An 18,194-nucleotide genomic window follows, 5' to 3' on the forward strand; every position below is an offset into this window, starting at 1 on the left:
TTAAACACCAGAGGCTCAGCCTCAAAACTCACGTCTACATGTCACCACAGTAGGACAAACCGACAGACAAGTTTGTCCTGCTGTTGGAGACTTCTCTTATCCCCCCCCACCTGGGTCCCTGTGGCTGACTGTTCCTCTGTTTGGCTTCCCATCTTTTAATCCCCTTTCTCCTGTTCTTCTGGCCTACTTCTTTGGGCGTCCCTGAGTTTCCCCTCCTCACCTAATCCCTTCGGCTGATTGCTCTTCTCTTTGGCTCCCTGGGTTTTACCCCTTTCTCCTGCTCTTCCGGCCTGCTACTCTGTGCTACGCCCGTGCTTACCTTGCTCCTGGAGACCCGGTCCCTCTCGGGAGGGTAACAAGGGAAAGTGTTCAGTGCTCTTCTCTTTTTTACTAATAGTAGTAGTAGTAGTTTTAAAACAAACCAATTAAAAAACAGAAAAAAGAAAAAAAAACATCGGGGCAGGGTACCCAGACTCCTTCCGAGCACACAGACTGGGATGGAATTCCTGCCTGCCCAGAAGATGGGTGGGAGTGAGAGATGGACGCATCTTTGTTCACCAAGAGGGTGTGGGGTAACAAGGGAAATGTTGCACCTTTCCAGTCATCTGGTCTGGAATGTCCTTGGGGTTATTGGCAAGTATAGCCTGTTTTTAAGTCCCTGGAATCTGGGAGAACACTGTCACTTTAAATATCCAAAATGGTCAAGCCACTCGTAAACAGTCAAAATGGCTGCACCCTCCGGACAGACAAAAGTTCACAGCTTAGCCGGCTGTCCTCCTCGCTGCTTTCCCTTTCATTCCCCAGAGCAGTCTACCATGCAGTCTCTGGCTAGCAGGGCTGATTTTAGGTTAATTCTTCTTAGGTCCAACCACCACTCTGCAATATCCAAGCTGTCTGCGCCATCAGGATGACTGCCAGACCACCTCTCCGTATGTTTCCTTTTTTGGTGTTTTCATGCAAATTCTTCTGCTAGTTGGAGTTTAGTCCACTTCTATATCCTTCCCTTCAAGGCTCAGGGGTCCAGGATTATCTTCTGTATCTGTGTTAATCGGTTTCCCTTTTCTTTGTTGAAGAGGGTCTGTGCAGTCTTCTGCCTATTCCGCCATCTTACCAGAACTCTCAGACTGATCATTTTAAAGTGTGATTACAATCATTCTTTCCATGTTTCCCTCATTGACTACAGTGAGATAAACTTCTAACTCCTTGACATGGTAATAAACAGCTCTTATAACACCTGCCTTACATTCTAGCTTCATCCCCTGCAATTTGCCCCCACACTCCATGCATGATCCCTTCTGAACAACTTAAGAATGTCATGATCTTTCCTAGCTTTTGAATCCAGGAATACTATGCTTGGAACGCCTTTCTCCTTCACTGTACTGCTAGCAAATTCCTACTCATGTGTCAAATATTAGTTTAAATTTTACCTCCTCTAGGAAGGCTTCCCTGAACTCTACACAAGCACTGGTGGTGCAGTACCTAAGGCATCTGAGTGCAAATGAAGGTTGGCAGTTCACATTCACCAGCCACTCTGTGGAAAGAAGATGGGGGAACCTACTTCCATGAAGATTTACTGCCTTGGAAACTCAACGGAGTTTGCTATGAGTTGGAATCAACTTGATGGCAGTGACTTTGGTTTTTTTTTTTTTTGGTTTGAGGACAGCTTCCCTTAACTCTCTAGGCAGAGTTAAGTGTTTTTTTTATTATATCACCATAGCTCACCTCTTAGACACTTGAAGATTTATCACACTGTTAGAATTTATTGTTATATGCTTGATCCCCCCTCCCCGACACACACAGTACAAGTGAGACTCAGGAAGGCAGGGACAAGACTCTATTCATATCTGTTTCCCTAGCACCTAGAACAATGCTGGTCACCATATTCAATAAATATCTAGGGAAATGCCAAACATTTTTTAGATTTATTAACTTACTACAGCTGGTGAGGGAACGTGAATGCTTGGGACTGATCGAGGCCGCACGTGATTGGCCAAATGGCAAAGGACAACACCATCAGTCAGAGCCGCTCCAAGATCACAAGGTAGAGATACCTTTAACCGGTACTCAATATGCTGTAAGAACAGGAGAACATGTAACATTAACCGAAAAGTGGGTGGCATATAGGACATAAGTTACAATGCAATATATTTAATTAGAAGTCAAGATAAAAATCAAGTAACTTAAGTACCACAATATCTGTTTTATCATTCTATCCTAAGTCAGTCAATAACTTAAGGAGATTCAATATATATATATGTATCACAGCCAGGCTACGTAATTTTCTGATAAAACACTGGATTCTCTTCCAATTCCAAATTAAGTAGCCAATAATTATCTATATGTATGGTATGTGTATGTATGTAATAATTTATAAATTATTGTAACTCTTGTAAGATTTCTTCACAATATGAGGAAGAAAAGGAAAAAAATTTTAAATGAGTACAACCAAGAATTGAGCTTTACAGAATAACTCGTCTAAATCAAATTCTTAGTTAATAGTTGAAAACAATTTCCTTATTAGCAAAATTTCATTTATATACATCACATTATGGAGTACACTGTTGTTGTTATGTGCCGTTGAGTCAGCCTCGACTCACAGCGACCCCTCCTTGGGTTTCCGAGGTGGTATCACTATGGAAGTAGATTGCCCAACCTTCCTTCTGAGGAGTGGCTGGTGGGTTTGAACCGCCAGCTTTCTGGTTAGCAGTCAAGTGCCTTAGGCACTATGCTACCAGAGCTCCCTATGGAGTACATAGTAGACACTTAATGATTCTACTGAAAATTAGTATCAAGTGAATAAGTGATTACAGGATCATGGACTGTATCACTAAAAAAGTGGGATTCAAAGGTAATGTGCACACCTTCCGTAGCTGATCTATTAATTCCAGCTCTTCTTCTCGCTGTCTTGAATTCTGTCTTGTTATAGAATCTGTAGAATCAGCAGTAGGTGCAGAAGATGACAGAAAGGGTGAAAAATGACCTAGAACAATATTGACATATATTAAGATGTACGTAAGTTGTATGTACATATGTACAAGTTCCTGATGTTTAACTTTAGTAGATAATGCAAATCGAATTCCATACTAATTCAGACTCCTACCAGCAGAGCGTCTATTTTTCTATTAAAAGTAGTTATTTAAAAGAACAAGGCTCCCTGATGCAGCCGTGGTTAAGCACTTGGCTGCTAACTGAAAGGTAGTGGTTTGAACCCACCTGCTGCTCCACAGGAGAAAGATGTGGTGTCTGCTTCTGTATAGACTATAGCCTTGGAAATCCTATGGGGTGGTTTTACTCTGTACTATAGGGTCACAATGAATCAAAATTGACTCGACAGCAGCAGGAAAAAAATATTTTAAAGAACCTGAAATGTATGTTTCCAATTTCAAGTAACTTCTCCTTTTGGGGCCAAGTAAATAATTTGTCTTATTAACTAAAAGAATGTGAGATTTTAAAAATTACTGATTCATTTATTGAAGTACAGAAAAAGCAGCTTCTATTAGCACAGAGAAATCAGGAAAAGAGTACATTTCAGAGAGAAGGAACACTCTAAAGCCTTGAAAGTATTCTGCCTGTTCATTCTCTTACCTGTGGTACTGAGAAATTTTCTAGTCACAACAAATTCAAAGATTTTCCTGCTTCAATGTCAGTGAAATCAAAGACAGAAGCAATGACTTTAAAGCTTCTGCCAAGAAGTCAGTTCAGGGTAGAATTCTAAAAGTATGTAAGAGTTGATGCCAGTGTTCGGTCTTCTTCCCGCCTTCTTAATCACTACTGTTGTCATTATTAGTTGCTGCTGAGTTGATTCTGACTCTTGTTTACTCCACATGGGCAGGGTAGAACAGTTGAGAGGGTTTTCAAGGCTGTCACCTTTCAGAAGCAATTTGCCAGGCCTTTCTTCCAAGGCACCTTTGGATAGGTTTAAACCACTAACCTTTTGGCTAGTTGTCAAGTGCTTCACCATATGCACCACTCAAGGACTACTTAATCACTACTACTTACCTTTATTTGCTTCTGCCCTGACAGCTGCTCGGAAAAGGAAGCTTTCAGGGCGTTGGGGCTGGTTTCTCTGGATAGCAGCAACAGGAAAGGAATATGCAGGGGAATGATGAACTAAACCAGCATGGAAAAGCAAAATAAGATTAAAGGAGATGGAAAGAAAATGAAATGTAATAGCAGATATGCTTGTCATGGAAGTTCAATAAAAAGCAAATGAAGAAAACATCAAATTAAACACGGCAATGATATAATATTAAAATTTTATTAATGCAAAGTATGGTACAGAAAAGTTAGCATGAAAGCAGGTAGGCTGGCTGCTTTTATATGTTTTAATTATCATGTTAGTTTTGGTTTACCAATAAAAGCAGAATGAATATTAATAGCTCTAATACTGTTTCTTACAAACCTATAATCCTGCTAGATCCTGCTCATTTGTCCTAACAAATGGCAAGTGGATGAACAAAGAACTGGTTTAAAAAATGGAAAATGTGCAGAAAGTTCCCACTTGTGTATCTAATTTCCCATCTCAGAAAAAGCAGCAGCAGCTATTTAAAAAGTTAACTATTAGGCATATCCTGATGAGGAACTATTAATCTTCATGTGGTTAATTGCACCTGTGTATGTATTACCTGTTTCTGCTGCAGATGAACTTGATGAGGCATTAGATCTGTCCTCAATCTACAGAGAAATAGATAAGTGATTATTACTCAAGAAAAGATACTTTTCAACATTGGGATTATAAAAGAAAAAACATGCAACTCTCCTTCAAATTAAATCTAGAAATGAGTATTTGGTGAATTTTTAAGTTTTTTTTTCCTCCCCTTAAAGCTAAACTTTTTACTTAACTGTGTAGAATGCAAGAAATTTTATGTAATAAATTCTATAAAGATAGTCTCATTATTAAACAGGCTGTCCTTAGACTGTGAAAAATGATCATCCTAAGGCAAAAAATTTTACTGGGAAATGTATAGGAAAGAGAACAAAATTTCATGTTTTAAGAAACAGTGATAGATGTTTCTTTTGTTTAGGCAAAAAGTGTTTAAGAAATGATTAAAAAAAAAACCACAATCTAGCCACTATCAAATTGACTCTGACTCATAGCCACACCCCTTGGGTTTCCAAGGCTGTAAATCTTTAGGGAAGCAGACTACCACATCTTTCTCCCACAGAACAGCTGGTGAGTTCGAACTGCCAACCTTTTTGTTAGCAGCCAAACACTTCACACCATTGTGCCATCAGGGCTCCTTACTTCAATCTAGGATACTAAAATAAATAGTTTAAATCATTCTGGGGTAATTAACTACATTCAGAAACTCTTGGAAAACTGAATAGAAAAAAGAAAGGTTAAGGAATAATCTCAGAAATTGACATGAACTCAATTTTTACCTAGTTAAGTAATAAAAGAAACAGAACTATGCCCAAATATACTGTATAACTGCTGTGAGGTAAATGAGATATCTAAAAGTAAAGAATCTTTTTAAACTAATCATTTGACAGTACAGCAGGTCTGATCAATAATTAGACTTGCCATCTATCTTAAATCTAGTAAAGTCATAGATTTAATTTCACATGATATTCATAATAAAACTAGAAAAATGCGGTCTGGATTATACTTTTTGGCACAGTCAAAATAGGTTTTTCTCAACTAGGATTCTGGGATAGAATAAGCCCCAAAGCCCCAAGATATCCATTGAGTGTTATGAATTAACTTCTGTCTTATGCATCTAGCACAACACTAATTAGGTACCTTCCCTGAGATTTTGAAAAATTTTGAATTTTGAAAAAAGTTCTACAAATTTCCTATATTGTTATTTATATAATAGGAACCCAACTGAAGAAGGAACAAGGTAAACATAAAAGAGAATTACAGATACAAGTTTTATCAAGACTCATATATACAGTACATCTTCAACAATGATTAGAGAAAAGGTTTATCAGGTTTACAGACGCTATAGATTGGGAGTCAGCATTTAGAAGGACATGATGCAAGAATCTGAAAGTATCCTGGTAAACTGGAGAAGCAAAAATGTTCAAAAAACAAAATTAAATATTCATAAAAAAACAAAAGATACAACATATGTGGAAATTAATGAAGACTTAGGAGTATGACTGAAACATCTGAGAAGTACCAAAAACTCACCAAGCTCATGGCCACTGAGTCGACCCCAACTCATAGCGACCCACTTTGACTTTCTGAGACAGTAAATCTTTACGGAAGTAGACTGCCCATCTTCTTTCCGTGAAGTGGCTAGTGGGTTTGAACCACCAACCTTCTGGTTAGCAGTCAAATGTCTCAGACATCATGCCACTACAGCGGATATTAAATGAGTATCAAAACTGAAAAAGTCAACCTAGTAACGGTAAGAGTAAGGCAGTGAAAAATCCTTTATTTCATGCTCAGCACCAGGCAGGATCTAATGATGGATATATTTCTAGTTTGGTACTATTAGTGGAAAACAGAGAACTTGTGAAAGTTCATAATGATTAACAGGCTGTAAAAGACATGTAAAAGGATCTGTGTTTATTCAGGAAAAAGAGAAGACAAGGGTGACACAGTAATAGTTTATATTTATAAAAAGATCGTAAAGTAACTAGAAAATTTCCACTTTGGAAAGAAAAAGAAAAAGCAGCATAAACCACAGCAGGCAGGACAGATAGAAGTTGCCAGTGAGGGTTATTAATTGCTATGTATCATAAGTTAACAAATACAGAATTACCATCTCTACATATCTTTCAAAAAGAAAATACTGTTGTTGTTGTTAGGTGCTGTCAAGTCAGCTCCGACTCATTGCAACCCTGGGTATAACAGAATGAAACACTGCCTGGTCCTGTGCCAGCTCCACAATCCTTGTTACACCTGAGCCCGTTGTTGCATCAACTGTGTCAATCCATCTCATTAAGGGCCTTCCCCTTTTTGGTTGACCCTTCACTTTATAGGTTCTTAATTTTCAGAGTTAGATATCATTTTTCTAGAAGGTGGAATTTATCATCTCTTGACACTGCCACTGATATAAAGCAGGGGTTGGCAAATTTTTTCTTAAGGCCAGATAATAAGCATTGTAGGCTTGTTGGCTGTATGTTCTCTGTTAAAACTATTCCAACTCTGCCATTCAGTGTGAAAGCAACCAAAACCAATACATAAACAAATGGAAGTAACTGTGTACTAATAAAACATTATTTACAAGAACTGGTGGCCCTGAGGCCTTGGTTGCCAACTCCCGCTATAAAGGGTTTTAGCAGTGACAGTTTTGAGGAATGGGGCTCAAATTATTTTGCATGGGACCTTAGACAACAGTTAAAATTTGATATATATTTTAACCAAAATAAAATAACAATTCATGACAGAAAAAGAAAAGAAACTGGTAAAGAAATTTAGGATTACATTTCAAATACAATCTGAGTACAAAGAATTAACTGTGTATCTGTAGCACAGTTTAATTGTCAAAACCACAGCATGGTAAAATAGTCAAAATTTTCAAGTGAAATCAAGGTTAACTAACTCAAATAGTTTAATAAGTTTAGGTGTATTCATGCAATCCTAGATTTCAGATTGTTGGGCTAATCCACTGGAAAACTGAAGATCTTCCCTGCATATCCTCCCTCCCAAAATTTCCTAGTAAATTACAATAATAACAAGAGATACCTTAAAAGGCATGAAGGCAGAAGAATGAGGCAGGGTGGTAGCACAACCCACTTGATTCAACCCTGACAGCAACTAAATTTCAAAAGAGGAAGAGAAGAAACAGAAAGCAGCATTTACGTTATCAAAATGTCACACAGGCAGATCTGGTCAGTGAAATTAGAAAAGGAAAGGCCATTGACAACAGTCAAATAGTTTACTAAGATATTGACAGGGAAACACATGATTTGTAAGACCGTTTTTTCCACCCATGTATTTCAAGATATACACAATACTTCATACTTCATTAATCAAGAAGTAAGAGGCATGATTTACTAATAACGATTTTCTACCATTTATGCAGAAAAAAAAAAGAGAACATTTTTAAGCAAAATGCCTTTAGAAACTGTCCTGTGCTGTTCTTATGATGGGAGGAGGAGGGGAGAAACAAATCCAGTCTAGGAGCTAATTTTAACTGAGCAGAACTACCATGTATAAAAATAGTTTTTCAGTATGAATCCAAATTAGATTTATTACAATTCAATTTTATGTCTCTGATGTGAGAAAACAAGACCTGAAAATTCTGCATCAAACCCTGAGACCGTACCAGCGTTTCACTGCAGCCTCCATGAAAGTTTAGATGACCTTTATAAGAGGGCAAGGGGAATTTCCCTTTCTGAATCTTTTACATTCTCATCAATCACCATACAATCAACTAGTTAATCTCAGAAAGGGTTTCTCTTAGAGCACTTCCCAACACTTACACACATGCTTTTGCAACTTATATCAACTTACCAGCAAAGAATTCTAAGAAAATGGTTAAGTCAGAGATATTAAGTATCAGAATCTATTGTACAGAATCTTTATTACAGGTAAGAGCAGCATAAAATATGACTTTTAAACTTTGGTGGGGTGTAGAAATCAGAAAAGACAGGAGTTTAAGGGTATGTGGTGGATAAGATTTTACCTGTTAAAACAACAAAAATTCTAAAAGCTAAAAAATATTAAAGACTTTATAAGTAATTAAAAAAAATTAAAACTAGGATCACAAATTCCAGAATCATGGAATAAATTGTCAAGACCACTTCTTCATATAGAAAAAAGGTACGCAGACAGTCAATAAATACAGCTGCATTTTTAATGAGCAGGTAGCAGTATCTTTTTTTCCTTGATAAAAAGCATTTATAACAATGTACAGTAATTGCTAAGGAAATTACTACAACATAAGCTACTTTAAGGCAGAAAAGCAAATGAAGAAATAAATGTGGTATTAAAAAAAACAAGACTATCACAACTGACCAATCCCTACAACAGTAACAGACTATATATGCTTTACCTATTTAGATTTCCTGGGCCTCCTTAATCAATGTACTAGACTTACTGCCATTGTCAACACAAAAAAGCTCAAAGCCATTAAGCCATTAAGCCATTAAGGTAAAGGAAAAAAGGCATGGAGGGAAGAAGTGAAATGAACCTAGGTACTCTTATATAAAATATAGATGAAATCAACATGAGTTTGAAGGGAGGGCCTTAGATGATGATGTTGCTGTTCTTAGGTACCATCGAATTGGTTTCAACTCATAGTGACCCTATGCACAATAGGATGAAATATTGCCCGGTCTCGCACCATCCTTAAAATCATTGCTATGTTTGAGCCCACTGTTGCAGCCACTGTGCAAATCCATCTTGTTGAAGGTCTTCCCCTTTTTTGTTGACCCTCTACATTACCTAGCACCCTTCTCCAGGGCCTGGTCTCTTCTGACAACATGACCAAAGTATGTGAGACATAGTCTGGCCATTCTCATTTCCAAGGAGCATTCTTACTGCACTTCGTCCAGGACAGATTTGTTTGTTCTTCTGGCACTCTGTGGTACTCTCAGTATTCTTCCCCCAACATCACAACTCAAAAGCATCAATTCTTTGGTCTTTATTCACTGTCCAGCTTTCACATGAATATGAGGCAACTGAAAATACCATGGCTTGGGTTAGGTGCACCTTAGTCTTCAAAGAGACATCTTTGCTCTTCAGCACTTGAAAGAGGTCTTCTGCAGCAGATTTGCCCAGTGCAACATGTTGTCTGATTTCCTGACTGCTGCTTCCATGGGTGTTGATTGTGGAACCAAATAATATGAAGTCTTTGACAATATCAGTCTTTTTTCCATTTATCATGATGTTGGTTTATTGGTCCAGTTGTGATGATCTGTGTTTTACGTTGAGGTGTAATCCATATTGAAGGCTGCAGTCTTTGATTCATCACTAAGTGCTTCAAGTTCTCTTGCTTGCGGTAAGCAAGGTTGTGTCATCTGCGTATCACAGGTTGTTAATGAGTCTTCTTCCAATCCTGATGCCCCATTCGTCTTCACAGAGCCCAACTTCTTGATTTGCTCAGCATATAGATTGAATAAGTGTGGAGAAAGGATACAACCCTGACACACTCCCTTCTTGATTTGCTCAGCATACAGATTGAGTAGGTATGGTGAAAAGATATAACCCTGATACATCCCTTACTGATTTTAAACCATGCAGTAACACCTTCTTCATTTGAACCACTTGGTCTGTGTTCAGGTTCCTCATGAGAACAAAAAGTCTTCTGGAATTTTCATTCTTCACAATGTTATCCATAATTTGTTATGATCCACAAAGTAGAATGCCTTTGCATAGTCAATGACACACAGGTGAACATCTTCCTGGTATCCTTTGCTTTCAGCCAAGATCCATTTGACATCAGCAATGATATCCCTCCTTCCATGCCACAAAAAGACCATGGGGATGGCGTCTTCCAACCTCCTCTAACTTCACAAGGGGGATTTGGAATTACCATAAGCAGCCTCAGCCCAAGGCTGATTTCTATGAAGTGGAGGTCAGATATGCCACCCCCCCAATCTTTTTACCAATTCTGAAACCAATCATTCCCCCCACAGCACTCTCTACTTCTCTGCTGGGTTCAATAACTCTTTTTCAATGGCCACACAGAACTCACAGACAATATTCACGATTATACGGTTCATTAGGGAAGTAACAAGCTACAATTCAGGTTCAGGAACGCTCAGGATACAATTGTCAATCAGGACAGATTTCCCTTTGCCCTGCCCACAAGCATGCCTCTCTTTGGCCCTCGGCCTGACCTCTGCCCTGCGCAGACAAGTGTTACAAAGCTCTTTTAGCTCTGCCAATAGGAGCAGCTGACTCCACCAGCAAGCTTCCTGACTGAGGCACTCAAGATCATCACTCTGTGGCCTGGCAAGCCCACTGCTCTGTCCCAGGTGGGTCTCTTGGTTCTGCTGTGTCTACTGCCTCCATCTCTCTGCTGTCTCTGCCAAGGAGGTCCAGCTCAAGGATCTCAGGTCCAAGGATGTGCTCCACTATTGGTTCTTTCTTGATGGCAGTGAGATCCCCCTTTCTAACTATGAGATGGCTCATTTTAAGTCTAAGTGAGTGGGATGGCAAAACTCACCAATCCCCACATTAGGATGCCATACACCTTATTTGCATGGTCCCATCCCCACAAGAGTGCCATGTACCTTATTCACATTATTAGCAAGCTATCCAATCCCATGGATGGACCACAAGCACCTTACATTTGCACCTCGTTGTCTGTGGGGAGTCACAAAGACCATGGATAGAAGAGCCACTTTAAGCAATTCACTGCAACACACATACCTTCTTCAGAATCTGGCTTGAATTTCTGGCAATTCTCTGTCAATGTACTGCTGCAATCACTGTTGAGTTGTGTGCAGAAAAATTTTACTTATGTGTAATATTAGTGATATTGTTCAATAATTTCTGCATTCTGTTGGCTCATTTTTCTTTGGAATGCGCACAAATATGGATCCTATCCACCTGGTTGGCCAGGTAGCTGTCTTCCAAATTTCCTAGCACAGAAGAGTGACAGCCCCCAGTGCTACATCTGTTTGCTGAAACATCTCAAAGAGTATCCCACCAACTCCTACAGCCTTGCCTTTTGCCAATTCTTTCAGTGTAGCATGGACTACTTCCTTCAATACCCTTAGTCCATGATCATATGCTACCTCATGAAATGGAAGAATGTGGACTAATTCCTTTTGGTACAATGACTGTGTATTCCTTCCATCTTCTTTTGATACTTCCTGTGTCATTCAATATTTTGCCTATAGAATCCTTCAATATTGTAACTCAAGGCTTGAATTTTTTCTTCAGTTCTTTCAGCTTGAGAAATGTTGAGAATATTCTTCCACTTTAATTTTCCAACTTCAGGTCTTTGCACATGTCCTTATAATACTTTGTTTTGTCTTCTTGAGCTGCCCTTTGAAATCTTCCCTTCAGCTCTTTTACCTCATCATTTCTTCCATAGTCTCAGCTACTCTCCATTCAAGAGCAGATTTCAGAGTCTCTTCTGACATTCATTTTGTTTTTTTCTTCCTTTCCTGTCTTAATGACTTTTTGCTTTCTTCATGTATGATGTTCTTGATGTCATTTCACAACTCATTTGGTCTTCAGTCACTGGTATTCAGTACATTAAATCTATTCCTTAAAAGGTCTCTAAATTCAGCTGGCTTACAGTTAAGGTCATATTTTGGCTCTCGAGGACTTGTTTTAATTTTCTTTAACTTCAACTTAATGACGTGCATATGAGCAATTGATGCTCTGCTCCACAGTCAGCCCTTGGCTTTGCTCTGCCTGATGATTCTGAGCTTTCCATTATCTATTTCCACAGATGTGGTCAATTTGATTCCCGTGTATTCTATCTGGCAAGGTCCATGGTGAGGTCACTGTTTTTGTTGTTGAAAAAAGGTATCTGCAATGAGTAAGTTGTTAGTTGTGCAAAATTCTATCATGTGGTCTCTGGTGTCTATAACCAATGCCATTTTCCACCTACTGATCTTTCTTTGTTTCCATCTTCCACATTCCAATCACTAATAATTATCAGGGAGCTCTAGTGGCGTAGTGCCTAAGGCATCTGACTGCTAACCAGAAGACTGGCAGTTCAAACTCACCAGGCACTCCTTGGAAGGAAGACTGGGCAATATACTTCTGCAGAGACACCACCTTGGAAACCCAAGGAAGGGTACATTATGACTGCATGTTTGCTCAATTTCAGACTGCAGAAGTTGGCAAAAAATATTCAATTTCTTCATCTGTGGCTTTAGTGGTTGGTATGTAAATTTGAGTAAGACTAGTATTAATTGGTCATCCCTGTAAGTGTGCGGATATCATGCTGTCATCAACAGCACTGAATTTCAGGATAGATCTTGAAATGTTCTTTTTGATGATGAATGCCACACCATTTCTCTTTAGTATGCCACTCCCAGCATAGTAGAACATATGATTTTCTGATTCAAAATGGCTAATACCAGTCCATTTCAGCTAATGCCTAGGATAATAGATCTTCATGTGTTTCATTTCATTTTTAACAACTCCCTGTTTCCTAGATTCATACTCCATATTTTCCACATTTTGATTATTAATGGCTGTGCACACGTTTCTTCTCATTTTGAGTTGTGCCACATCAGCAAATGAGGGTCCCAAAAGCATTACTCTAACCATGTCATGAAGATTGACTCTACTTTGAGGAGGTAGCTCTTCCTTACGTATATTTTTGAATGCCTTCCAACCTGAGGGGCTCATCTTCCGGCATTGTATCAGACAATGTGTCTCTGCTATCCATAAAGTTTTCAGTGGCCATTTTTTCAGAAGTAGACCTGGCAACATTTTTCTTCTTAGTGTGTCTTAGTCTGGAAACTCCACTTAAACCTGCCCTCCACTGGTAACCCTGCTGGTATATGAAATACTGGTGGCATAGCTTCCAGCATCACAGCAACACGCAAGCCACCACAGTAGGATAAACATGACTGACAAGCGATGAAGAGGTTGTTAGTACGACTGACATTAAATGTTAATAATACTTCAAATCCTAAATTGCAAGGTCTTTTAATCAAATTCAGTACTTACCTCACTGACCTTGTTTTGGTTACCTAGTGCCGCTCTGACAGGAATATACCACAAACGGGATGGCTTACCAAACAGGAGTTTATTCTCTTACAATTTTGGAGGCTTTAAGTTTGAGTTCAAAGTGCCAGGCTCTAGGGGTTGGGTGAAAGCCCCTCAACCTTGGGCTTCAGCTCTGCCACCTGCTTCTGGCCCACTGAAGCTGAAGGCTTTCTTCACTCAGACAGCTGCTGGCTGCTGAGGCTGACAAGCCCAAGGCTGACAAATAAAAAGGCACAGTCCTGATGTTACTAAACAACATGGCAGGCCACTAATTAAAGTCCAGGTGAAGTCCCAAGATGATCAGCAGGGCATGGCAGGCTGTTGAACAATGACTTGGGTACATGCAGGGTTCAAGCATGCCAAAAGACTAGAGACTAATCCCAAAGCTTCTCCTTATATACGGGAAGCAGACCATATCCCTAAAGCAGCTACTCAGCTGCTCGTGGCAGACTCCAGCATGGAGTTGACTGCCAGTCTCATCATGGGCAATAACTACATCCAGCTGCCCAGCCATTCAACCAGGCCTAGCCAAGTTGACAAGAACCTTAACTACCAGAGACTTCTTCATCACAAACCAATTTATGAGCATTTACTAGATGCACAGCACATGTGTTCACTAAGGAACTACCGAGTACCTGATGTATCCCAGAAACTATGGTAGGGACTGGGTATACAAAGGTAAATACAACAGATAATATCCCTGGGCCCATGAAGCTTACAGTTCAGTAGTCTAACAGGGGAAAGATATGAAACAATAAACATTCAAATAAAAATACTATAAAGACAAAAATAACAATAAAGACATAAATTTGATTTTGGGGGCAGAGTTTGAAGAAAGGCCATTTTAAAGACCTAATAAGTAGGAACAAACCAAGATGTATATGCAGGGAGGAAGAGCTATCTCACAGAAGGAGCAGCATTTGCAAAGGTCCTGAGGTAGGAAAACCAATTGCAATTGAGTCGATTCTGACTTAAGGTGACCTGGTGTATGTCAGAGAACAACTGTGCTCCATAAGGTTTTATTTATATATTACTATTCTAACTTTTACTGTAACCTGGGTGAAATTTTACAAATTTGTTTTATATTCAACAGTTCTTACACATTATGTTTAGTGACACTGGTTACATTCCTCACAGCTTAACAGCTCCCCTCCCACTTCCTTCCTGTGGTTACCCTTTCCTTGTGTCCTTCTTGCCTACGCATTCTTGTTTCCCTATATTTCTCCCTGTGCAAATATTGCCCTTCTGATATCCCATGGTTCACTGTTCTAAGGAGTGCATCTCCCTGGTGTAGGTGTTCAGCTTGTAGGCCTGCCTATTATTTGGCTGAGGGTTAAGACAAGGGAGTGAGTTCAAATCCAGACCTGAAGGGTGACTAGGGGTCATAGTCTTGGGGGTTTCACTAGTCCCTATCAAACCAGTAAGCCTGGTCTTTTTTTTATCATTTTGAGTTTTGTTTCACACTTTTCTCCCACTCTATTCAGTGTCTCCAATTTTGATCCTTTTCCAAGTAGTTGGTTGGCATTTGTTGCCAGACATCATCTAGTTCCTCTGGTCTCACAGAGTCATATAGACTGAGGTTCTCATGGTCCATTAGTCCACTAGATTAACTCTTTGCATGTGTCTTTGATTTTCTTCACTCGTCTTTGCTCTGGAAGAGGAGAAACCAATAGTTGCATAAGATTTTATTAGCTGATGTTTTGAAATTAGATTGCTAGACCTTTCAAGAGTTCACCATATTTGTAGAACTAAAAAAACAATAGCATAGCATGAGTCCAGAGATGAGACTGTTGAAGCAGACAGTAGCCAAAACATGTAGGAGCATGTGTACCATGTTAAGAAGTTTAGACTATCTTTTAAAAGTAATATGAAGCCTTCTTATGGGTAGGCAGGGGGGAATGTGCCTATGACCATGTATAGAGTTGGCAGACGATATTTCAATTTATTTATTTTCATTTTTGCAGTGTAGCCTCCCCTCCCCTCCCACCCTGGAGACCAATAAAGTAAGTTTCTTTCCATATATAAATCTTTCCTTAACTTTTTACAATAATGAACTAATACAGTATTTGTCCTTTGTGATTGACTTATTTCACTCAGCATATTGTCCTCCAAGTTCACCCAAGTTATGTGGTGTTTTGCAGATTCTACATCATTCTTTAGTGTTGCATAGTGTTCTATCGTGTCTATGTACCATAGTTTGGTTTTCCATTCTTCTGTTGATAGGCACCGAGGTGGTTTCCATCTTTTTGTTACTGTAAATAGTGCTGTGATGAACATGAGTGTGCATGTATCTGTTCTTTTCCTAGCTCTCACTTCTTTAGGATATATATCTACTCATGGGATTACTAGATCAAATGGTTTGTTTGCATCTCTTTGCTATAGTGAATTGTAGTGCGATGAACATGTCTGTACACATGTCTATTCATGTCTTGTATCTCACCTCTATAGGATATATTCCTAAGTAGTGGAATTGCTGGATCAAATGGTATTTCTAACTTTTTAAGGAATTGCCATACTGCTTTCCATAGTGGCTATATCATTTTACAGGCCCACCAGCATGACAGTCCCAATCTCTCCACACCCTTGGCAGCATTTGTTATTTTCTGTCTAGTTGAACTTTGCTAATAGTGCTGGGGCCAAATGGTGTTTCATTGTTGTTCTGATTTGCTTCTCTCTAATGGCTAATGATTGTGAACATTTCTTCAAGTGTTTGTTGGCCGCCTGAATATCCTATCTGATGAAGTGTCTATTCATGTCTTCTCCCCAGTTTTCAATTGGATTGTTTGTCTCACTAGTGTTGAGGTGTTGGAGTTTTCTATAAATTTTAGAGGTAAGTCCCTTGTCAGATATGTCATTGCCAAATATTTTTCCCCAATCTGTAGGTTCTCTTTTTACTCTTTTGAAGAAGTTTCTTGAAACACATAAAAATTTAATTTTTAGAAGGTCCTGTTCATCCAGTTTATCTTCTGCTGTTTTTGCCTGACAGTCTATTTATGCCATAAATTAGGGCCCTTAAATTTGCCCCTATTTTTTCCTTGAGGAACTTTATGCTTTTAGGTTTCACATTTAAGTCTTCGATCCATCTAGTTTTTGTATATGGTGTGAAGTACAGATCTTGTTTTTCTGCCAGTGGATTTCTGCCAGCACCATTTGTTAAAGAGGCCATCTCTTCCCCATTTAATGGATTTTAGCCCTATCTCAAAAATCAGCTGAAAATAGTTCGATGGATCTATTTCTGGGTTCTCAATTCTGTCCTGTGTCTGGTCTGTATCCATGTCTGCTCTGTGGCTGTCACTGTACCAATAACAGGCTGTTTTGACTACTGTGGCTATATAGTAGGTTTTGAGATCTGGAAGTGTAAGACCTCCTAGTTTGCTCTTCTTCAACAGTGCTTATCCAAGGTCTCTTTCCTTTCCATATAAAGTTAGTTATTGGTTTTCCCATATCCTTAAAGAATGTTGATGGGATCTGGATTGGGATTGCATTGAATGTATAGATTACTTTGGACACTACTGACATTTTCATGATGTCCAATCTTCCTATCCAGAAGCATGGTATCTTCTTCTATTTATGTAGATCCCTTATGGTTTCCTGAAGTAGTGTTTTGTAGTTTTCTTCGTACAGGTCTTCGTGTCCCTATTTTAAACCAAACTCACTGCCGTTGAGTCAGATCCAACTCATAGTGACCTTTCCTTGGGTTTCTGAAGCTGAATCACTATGGAAGTAGACTGCCCAACCTTCCTTCCCTAGTGAGATTTATTCTCAAGTATTTTATTTTGTTGGTAGCTACTGATTTCCTTTTCAGTAATCTTTTTGCTGGTGTAAGGGAATCCAACTGATTTTTGTATGTTGACCTTGTATCCTGCCACTACGCTAAATTTCTCAATTAGTTCCAGTAGTATTTTTGCCGAGTCTCTTGGGTTTTCTCTATATAGGATCATATCATCAGCAAACAGGGATAGTTTGACTTCTTCCTTACCAATATGGATGCCTTTGATTTCCCTTTCTTGCCTTATGGCCTTGGCCAGGAATTCCAAGACATTGTTGAATAGAAGTGGTGATAGAGGACATCTAGTTCCTGTCTACAAAGGGAATGTTTTCAGTCTCTCTCCATTGAGAATAATGTTGGCTGGTGGTTTTGCATATACGACCTTTATTATGCTGACAAATTTCCCTTCTATTCCTATTTTTCTGAGGGTTTTTTTTTTTTTAATCAGGAATGGGTGTTGTATTTTATCAAATGCCTTTTCTGTATTGATTGATATGATTATGTGGTTCTTTTCCTTTATTTTATTTATGTAATGGATTACACTGATTATTTTTCTAATGTGGAACCATCTTTGTATACCTAGTATGAACCTCACTTGGTCATAATGTATTATTTTTTTAGATATGTTGTTGGAGTCTCCTGGCTAGGATTTTGTTGAAGATTTCTGCATCTATATTCATGAGGGATATTATCTGTAGTTTTCCTTTTTAGGGATGTCTTTGTCTGGTTTTGGTATCAAGGTTATGCTTGCTTCATAAAATGAATTTGGGAGGTGTGTTAGATTGGGTTCTCTAGAGAAACACAAAAACCAGCAAAGTATATATATATATATATATATATATA

General features: G+C 38.8%; 1 protein-coding gene across 1 annotated transcript in view; it reads right to left on the reverse strand.

Annotated features, from left to right (window-relative positions):
• Positions 1-18,194, reverse strand: part of LRCH3 (leucine rich repeats and calponin homology domain containing 3) — a 227,139-nt gene that overhangs the window by 15,580 nt on the left and 193,365 nt on the right. Inside the window, exons 15-19 of the mRNA XM_042782119.1 lie at positions 7,640-7,711; positions 4,626-4,674; positions 4,000-4,110; positions 2,862-2,980; positions 1,935-2,072 (exon numbers count right to left, since the gene is read on the reverse strand). Coding sequence (XP_042638053.1) covers positions 1,935-2,072; positions 2,862-2,980; positions 4,000-4,110; positions 4,626-4,674; positions 7,640-7,711 — 489 coding nt within the window. The remainder of the gene's footprint in view (positions 1-1,934; positions 2,073-2,861; positions 2,981-3,999; positions 4,111-4,625; positions 4,675-7,639; positions 7,712-18,194) is intronic.

This window comes from Orycteropus afer, unplaced genomic scaffold (genome assembly GCF_000298275.1).
Source record: "Orycteropus afer afer isolate SDZICR_OR568_19922 unplaced genomic scaffold, OryAfe1.0 scaffold00245, whole genome shotgun sequence".
In the NCBI taxonomy this organism is placed as follows: domain Eukaryota; kingdom Metazoa; phylum Chordata; class Mammalia; order Tubulidentata; family Orycteropodidae; genus Orycteropus; species Orycteropus afer.